Genomic DNA, 8540 nt, shown 5'->3' with positions numbered 1-8540 from the left:
AAAACTGTGGCTGTAGTTTGATGATGGGGATAACCATGACCATGACAAACTAGGAGACACAATAAACATCTCACCTCAAGAGGCGCATTCCCGAAGCGGTGGATACAGTTAAAATATATACTGGATTGCACCACAAGCCTAGACAAGCTGCCGATTGCCTGATGTCAGGCAAGTCAGGATACACGTGAAGCTAAAAGCCTGTTCCGTTAAAGCCCGGTTCATCTTTACCAGGCACTGTTTCTCAGGAGCGCCGTGAAAGGAGGAGACTCCATAAAATATGTACTTGACAAAGCATGTCAGCAGCTTGAATGGAGCAAACCAGTCCAGATCTGAGAATTCTAATAAATAAATGGGTGGAGCATTTATTGCCGACAATCACGTCACTGGGGCCACAGAAAGCTGGAGCCGTGCAGCTGGGAGGCGGGAGTAGGTAATGGAACGCGCCCAGGTTGATTATTTATGGCGTGCTGATGAAGAGACAACTTTCCATATGAGGAACAGCTTAATGGAGGAACCGTCAAGCTACACCAGGAAGAGGTCCAGAGAAGGAGAGCGAAACAAAAGAGGACATGAATAAAAATGACAGCTAATAAAACAGTACAAATCTAAAATGCTGTAACTTTCAGAAATAATTTAGGGCCAAAAGAAAAGAAAAAAGTCTCGTTTTGCTGGCTCTGGGACAATTTTCCAAGAAGCGAAAGACATTAAGGAAAAATGAGTGTGCTGAATTTCAGACCAAATTTACCTCGATGCCCCCCTAGCTCTAAGTTTGGTTGCTCTTAAAGCTGGCTTTATTCGTGAAAAGGCAAGTGGCAGTTCCATTTGTATTTAGCTAACGTATCCATTTTTTTCCAACAAATATTGATTGTACATTATTCCAGGGTCAGGTGCTGGACCCTTTGGGGCTACGTGCTGAACAGACACGATCCCTGCCTTCAAGAGGCTTATGGTCTGGCGCGGGAAGTGGACAAGTCCACTGTCCAGTTCCAAGACACTGGCGGTGCCAGCTAGATCAGGGCCAGGGAGGGCAGCAGGGGAGAGACACACGAGGCCCAAAGCGGAGCCTGGAATGAAAATAATTTCGTGACTTCTGCTTTCTGTATCGATTAAGTAAACCCTCGGCGAGCCTCCATGCAATCCAGATCCTGATTTGATTACTGCAAAATTAAAATACACATTTTATGCAAAGAGGCACATGTCTGTGGTTCTATGTTTTCATTTTTGAATTCTGGACCTGAGGCCTACCTGAGCTGTTTGAAATGGTCTTTCCATGGTGCAACGCACCTCTTCTCCAGGGCTGGCCAGAAGCATAATGAGTATTAGCCCCTACGAGTATCAGTTCCTACGAGGCCCAAGTGTGCCAGACATTTCCCTGGTGTCTCCTCGGCCCTTCACCACGCTGTCTTGAGGCAGGAGCGTTCCATTCTACAGGTGAGGGAATGGAGCCTTGCACAGGTCACCCTCTCATGGTCACATGCAGGGAGCAGCACATTTCTACACCTCCCTGCCTTTGGGTCAAGGATGTAGGTTGGGACTGTGCCAATAACACGTCTGTGGCCAAGGAAGGCTTCTCAATGAGGCCCCACTGGCTCATCAATCTGAGCTGTTCCCAGAGTCACTTTGGCTGGAGGACTCGCTTTTCTTCCTGCCGCCCCCCCGCCCCCTTGCCGGCACAGGAGTCCCTCTCTGTGCCATTCTTGAAGAAGGGCTACTCTTAAGGGCCAGAAACCCCTTATCTTAGGCGGCATTGGGGCCATTCCCACAGTAATGCAGGGGAGTGTTTCTAGAAGCTGAGAACTAGAACATTCTATTCCAAATGAACCCACACACATAGGCATCCAGTGAGGCCCCTCTGCACTGCACATCTCCTCTCCTAACAAGAGTTTTCTTAAAGATGAGGGCTGACGCCCCTAAACCTAGGGTTCAGGGCCCTGATGAGATGGGCATCTAGCTAGGCACTTCAGCGTGAGCTGGTCACGCCTTCCTACCTGGGCTGGTGCCCCATTTCTAAGTCTCTCCTTCTTTTTAGAGGCCATCTATACCCTCAGCGTTATGCCCTGGCTGTGAGGATCTGTGGTTAAACACTGGCCTTAGGCGGGGATTTACTTTCCTTTCTGTGCTGGGCGGGTGCCTCCTGCCCCCACACCCCTGCCTCCCCCCCACCCCAGACCCGCTCCTCTGCCTTAGCCAACTGGCCCGTATTTCAGAAATGCTCCTTAGTACGTGAGGACTGAGGAGTCTTTGAATTATTGTTGGAATCCGAGTCTCATGGATTCTTGGTTGATCTCCTTTTTTAGGCGTCTTCATCAGACCAGTCTTCCCCAAACAAACTGGGTGCTGTGCTGAATAGTAGAACGGTTTCATTACTAGCCCAGTTCCACAAATACCTAAAAATGAAGGTCTGATAGAATCCCTTTCAAACTGGGTAGAGCACGATCGGTCGGTAAACCACGGCAAAATCTTTCAGAGATTGCCATCCTTACCCTCCTATTCCCAAATTTATAAAATGATTTGCCAAAAGGCAAATTGAGTTTGCTTTTTCTGGACGATTCGAGCCAAATCATGCTTTTGAACACATTAAAACGAGATGTTAAAAATAGATGAGTTAAGACCCACAAGCTTATCAATCCCAATTCAGATCCTTCTGCACAGGCAACTTCCTGCAGCACGGGAAAATGGGCCGCGCTCTGGGCAAACGGGGCCGGCCCCACGCACAGCCCCTTCGCGCAAAGGCTGAAATTTCAGTTGGATGGCCGCACACACTCCCCCGTTCTAAGAAAATGATTTTACAGCCAGGATGGCCCGGAGCTCCAAATGGCAACTTTTCTGATTCGAGGTCACTTCCCAGGAATTTAAGAGGCAATCATTTACTCTCGACTTTCAAGGCGAACCCTGGGCTTGAAAGGCACAGTGGCGTCCAAGGCGCTCAGCTAGCAACAAAGCTGTGAAGTTCCTCGGGAGGGAGGGCGAGCGGTTCAGACACCTCGCCATCTGGACTGCGCTATCTCACGCACTTTCCAGGTTGTAAATTTCCTGGCCCGAAAGACTATTTGAAAAGAACTTTTAACCAAAAAAGTGGTTTTTTATTAGCTGAAGTACTAAAAAAGCTTTGATTACTTTGATATGGAACACTACAGCTGTAAGGCTTCACCAACATCTGATCTTCGAGGTAATGTACATTTAAGAAAACAGCAAAATTAAAAAAAAAAATCTAAGGTCTGGAAACATGGATTTTCAATTACGGTAGACGCGAACCTTATTAAATGTACTGCCCGATAGCCTGTCCTACTACACCAGCAAATCTGATAAATATCAACACTACACTAGGCTTGAGACTGAACTGGGTTTGCCACCTGGAAACCTATCACATGTGTCAGTCTGCTTAAACAGAAACCAGCTGAACAAAATGATACACACACACTCAGACACGCCGAAAACTGGATGTGAAGAACAGCCTCTCTCGTCTTTTACATTTCAATCTCCAAATTTTGATCTTTTTATTTATTCTCAAATAAAGTCTAGGACATTAACAGTTAGTACACAGGATTTTGAAATAAAACTTCACATGGCTAGAAAAATATACATCGAGGGCATATATATATATATATATATATATATTTCATAAGAAAATAAAACTATGTACAAAATCACTTGTGCTCATTAATGCTGATCTTGTTTGACTTTTGCAATTAAGCACCACCCTAGGAACACAGAACTTTGAAAGAGAAAGCAAGCAAGCAACACTGTCTCTAACCCCCTCCCACCCCAGTATTTCATTGCTCAGTTTTGCCAGCCAGTCCGACCACTCCCTGGTGGGAGAGCGCGTTGAAAATCGTCCACAGCCTGGGAGGGTCCTCACAGTTGTGCTGCTGCTCCCAGTGCGGGAGGAGCTCTTCCTTCCTTGGCAGCGTCTGTGAGCACAGCACGCAGTTAAAGCCTGAATGGGACCCAAGGAGGGGGGCGTGGGGGCTGGGACCTGCAGGGCCCCAGGGGGCCGCTCCTGCCTCACTGGGGCCTGCCTGGGCTCCTTCAGCCTTCCGGAGGATTTCCACATCCTTCTGGGGAGGAAGGCAGAGCTGCCGTTTCAGTTTGGGGACCTCCTCATCAGGGGGACCCTGCTTGTTCAGCAGCTTTCTTCTCTCAGGATGCTGCTTCCAGAAAGGAGCAATGTGTTTCACCAGGTCCTCCTGAGTGCCTCTGCTTGCTGGGAGGCTCTCCTCTTGCAGCCGGCCCTGAATTTCCTCTCCGTGGACGTAAAGTAAATGAAACTTGATTTCAGCGAAAGACTGGGCAGTAATCTGACAGCGGCCACATTTGATTTGTAACTTGACTTCATCTGCCTGGGTGAGGAGGAGGTCTTCTTCCAGGCTTGACTTGTTTTCCCTGAAAAGGGGGAAAAGAGCCAATAGAAGATTTCACAAAAACCACAACTGGAGCTTTTCCTCTCAGATGCTCATCTTCAGGGATCCCAAACACCCCTGCGGAGGAGAAATTCAGGGAATGGGGAAACAGCACCCGGGGAAGCAGAGGCCATGGGGAACACCAGCCGTCACTCCTGCTCGGGGCCACCAGGGTCTCGAGCTCCCAGCGTCCACTGAGGGAAGGAGTGTTTCCTGTCCTGTCTCTCCCCCAGGGCGGCTAACTACTCTTTAGTGACCAACTAGCTGTCATCAACTCGAGAGCCAGGTAGCAGCAAGGGAAGCCTGGCAGGGACCCACGCTGGTTCGGCCCCACTGTTGCCCTTCCTCTCTAAGCTTGAGCACTCAAAGCAGTTTGGCCATTTTACCTAAAAATCAAGACGTACCACAGAAGACAATGAAGAAGGGGGGTTTCTTGGGGGAGGACGCTATATGTATTAATGAAAGGCACAGATGTCTGCAGTGGACAGAAATGCCCGAATAAAAGCAGACAAACTATAGAAAAGCCGGGAAGAAACAGGACAGGCGGCCCTGACTTTAACAAATGTGACGGAGGAAGACCAACTGGATAGGAAGTATGTGGAACAATTAGGACAATGACGAATGATGAGGGTCAGAGCATCTCAAGTTAGAAAATGTTTAATTTTCCTGGTGTGGGTGAGGATGGATTTCAGTGAGACTCCCCGACATGGGGTGGAAAGCGGGCAGACTGAGCGGGCCTCCCCGGCGTACCCGCTGCTCGCAGTCCTGTCTGCCAGGCTGTGGCACCACATAGCCTGCTGGTCCCTAACGCCCGAAGCCAGGACCCACACAGGGGACCAGTGACATGGGAAACGTTAATCTGGCAAAAACTGGGCAAATGTAAGCATTGGGTCTGGACACCTCAGGGTGTGGTCAATGTGGGGCACACGGGTCAGACTGTATGCCGGGGCAAAGGATGATGTTTAGATATAAATTCTGTGGCCACCCGTTTGGGGAAAATTGCTTCGTAGAGAGCACCAGGAACTACATGCAGCACTTTCCTGGTTTGCACTTCGGGTGCCCAAACCCTCCGTCCCTCTCTTGTCCCCGCACACCTGGGCCTGGCATTCGCGCCCGGCCTTACCGGGGTCAGAGCAAGGAAACACCGCCACTGCTCGGAAACCCAAGAGACATGAGATCGCTCCGTGCAGCACGAGGAGGAAGAGGTAGCTACCTTCCGACACCCTCATCGGCGAGAGGTTTTCACAAAGTCACCCTTCCGAACGCGAAATCTCGCCCTGTTCTCCAGATCCAAACCCACCCTCCTGCCAGGCCTGCGGCCCGGGCGCACTGACCTCTCCGCGGATCCGTCGGGCCTTCGACCACTCAGGCCTCTGCTCTTGGGCGCGTCCCCCGGCTGCCTGTCTCCGGGGCAGGGCTCGGTGCTGATGACGACCCGGTGCACCTCTTTTAGGTGGCCGACGTAGACCCTGACGTGGCCGAACACCTTGGCGCAGAACTCGCAGCACACGAGCTTCCTGGGCCGGCTCTCGCCGTGCTGCAGGTTCATGTGCGCGCTCAGGCTGCCCGACCGCACGTACGCCTTGCGGCAGATCCGACAACTGTACGGCCGCCGGTCCGTGTGCGTGTTCATGTGGTCGCGAAGGTGCTGCTTGAACTGGAAGTGGTGGTTGCACACGTGACACCTGTACCACGGCTTCCTGAGGCCGGCCCTCGGGGACGCGGCGCCCTCCTGCTTCCAGCCCGCGCACTTCGGAGGCAGCGAACTGCCGAACAGAAGGTCGTGCGCCAGGCCGCCGGGGGCGGGGGACGGCAGCGCCCCTGCCGGAGCCGCGGCGGGCACCACGATCACGGGCTTCGGCATAATGCTGCGGTATTTCTTCAGAGCCCCGGGGTTTTGCTCTCTGGATTCCTGGGGCTCGGTTTTCACTCTTTCTTTGCTGTCTTTACACTTACTAATGATACATTTCCTCCTTTTCCCCTGAAATGCCAACATGTCCTCTGGGCCCTTTCGTTTCCGGACTCTTCTCTTTGCGGCCCCGCTGCTCAGCTTTGCTTTGTGGCTGAGATCCAGTCTGGCGGCGGGACGAAAAGCACCCTCGCAGGGGCCCTGCTTGGACGACGGCGGAGCAGGTGTCTTGCCAACCGTTTTGGTGGCTGCATGACAGCCTTCTGTGATGGAGGCTGCCTGGTCACAGACGGCCCTGAGCCCAGGCAGAGAACCATCGGCGATGTTCCCATCCGACGGACCCCTGCACACCTCGGCTGCTTTCATCCTGGCGTAGGGGAGGATGGGCAGTTTACCTCTGGGGACTGGAGAGATCAGCTGAACTGTGTTGCCAAAAAGAGCCGGAGATAAAATGGTCATGGCTTTTGCAAGATCGACTTGTTCTTTAAGTTTTCCACCGGCAACGGAGGAAGGTTTACTGCAGGTTTTCTTGCTCGCCAAGTTTGCTTTCCCTGGAGTCTTGGCGAGGTCCTGCTTGGCAGAGGGCTCCTCTGGCGTGGACGGTGTCAGGGCCGCAGGAGGGCTCGGATCTCCACGGTCACTGGTCACCGGAGGTGGAGATTCTCCGGGGCCACCTTGGCTAGTTGGTGCCGCCTTGCCGACGCCAGCTGGGGCTTGGACCAGGGAAGGCGCTTGCTCTGAGGGACCGGCATTGCGCGGGGGTTCAGGATGGTCAGGTGGGGAGGGGGACGTTTGGGTTTGGGCAGGAGGTATGCCACTGCCACTCTCCGAGGAGCTCCGAACGGGTTTCTTTCTTGATCCTTTGTTATTTCTCGGGGGTTGGTATCGAGGAATAGGCAGTTTAAGGTTTTCAGGCAGCGGTAGTCTGGGCTTCTGGACTGGCTGAGCTGAGGCAACGTGTGGCAGAGCGACGAGTGAAAACGTCCCCTCCTGTCCAGCAACCTGCATCAGAGCATAATTCTGGGTGGGCACCCCCAGTGGCTTAGCATTGATGGAGGGTCCCGGGTTCACCTGATCCGAGAGCGACGGAGAACGGCACGATAACACTCTGGATGTTAGGACTTTGGGCACGATTTTTGGTGCAATGGTCCTAAACTGACTCTTATTCTGCAAACCTTTCCCACTCTGAATTGCTCCAGAAGAGATGTGTGATTCGCCTGCAAAGACAATACAATATAAAAAGTCACTGTAGTGTAGCTGTCCTACTGTGGAGAGTTCACTAACCTGCAGTGCACTCCCAGACCCACCCCGGCCCTCCTGGGCAGACTCCTGTGTTCCTAAAGACCCAGCCTTAAAGTCAACTCCTGCCCACCTTCCCAGAGACTGATTGTTCTCCGCTATGGTTCCAATGCCTCCAGGATAACACTGACTGCCTTCCACAATAATTTGTCTGTGTGTCCCTACTACTCAACACAGAGCTTCTCGAGAGCTGGCCTCTGTCTTTCCCAATCTGTATTCCACAAGTTCACCTTCTCCAAGTACCTAATTCCGGTTCCTGATCTCCCTTTCCGACCCCCCGAGCTGCAAAGACTCTCCTCTGGTACGTTCTGCTGTGTATCTCCTTTATTTTAGGGACACGTCTTGTTTTCCCGATTAAGCTGTGAGAGGGGAAAGGCTGTATTTAATTCATATCCATATTTCCCACTGTATCTTCAGTGTGAAACAAACGTTTCTTGTATCAAGCTCATTTCTCTCTCACTTTCCGGACACACCATTTGACCCGCTGGCTGTTTTGCGCAGCAGAGGAATTCCAGACTGAATGCTAGCTTTGTTGCTGTTCCCCATGTGACTTGTGAATTTCTTCTCACACCTTTCAAACTGTTTATGTGTGCTTTTGCAATTAAATCACCAGCATTAAAAAGGCTGATGTGACACCTTAAAAAATGTTGAAGAAAAACAAAATGATACAAAATGATAAGATACGGAAACAGCATAAAAAATACATGAATCACATAAAAAGCACCTGCTGGGACACTAATAGGAATAATTTTAACTGATAACAATAACACTTCCTACTACTGGGACTTATTAGATTAACAGAAGACCAATTACAAGTACCTAAGAGAATAACTAAGACAGCATTTCGATGCACCGCTTCGAAGAACTGAATCATCTTTTTTATTCCCCCCGGAGACCTCAAGGTCATCAGGCCTGGCTGCGGAAAAGCTCCC

General features: G+C 51.1%; 1 protein-coding gene across 7 annotated transcripts in view; it reads right to left on the bottom strand.

Annotated features, from left to right (window-relative positions):
• Positions 1-3460: 3460 nt before the first annotated feature.
• ZNF438 (zinc finger protein 438) overlaps positions 3461-8540 on the bottom strand; it is a 173067-nt gene continuing 167987 nt past the window's right edge. For all 7 annotated transcript variants that reach the window (XM_040645282.1, XM_040645280.1, XM_040645281.1 and 4 more), the window contains 2 exons: positions 5735-7526; positions 3461-4383 (listed from right to left, as the gene is read on the bottom strand). In XM_040645282.1, coding sequence (XP_040501216.1) covers positions 3774-4383; positions 5735-7526 — 2402 coding nt within the window. In that variant the 3' untranslated portion in view covers positions 3461-3773. The remainder of the gene's footprint in view (positions 4384-5734; positions 7527-8540) is intronic.

Source organism: Ursus maritimus, unplaced genomic scaffold (assembly GCF_017311325.1).
Source record: "Ursus maritimus isolate PB19 unplaced genomic scaffold, ASM1731132v1 scaffold_31, whole genome shotgun sequence".
NCBI lineage: Eukaryota > Metazoa > Chordata > Mammalia > Carnivora > Ursidae > Ursus > Ursus maritimus.
This window is presented reverse-complemented; position numbering and strand designations above follow the sequence as displayed.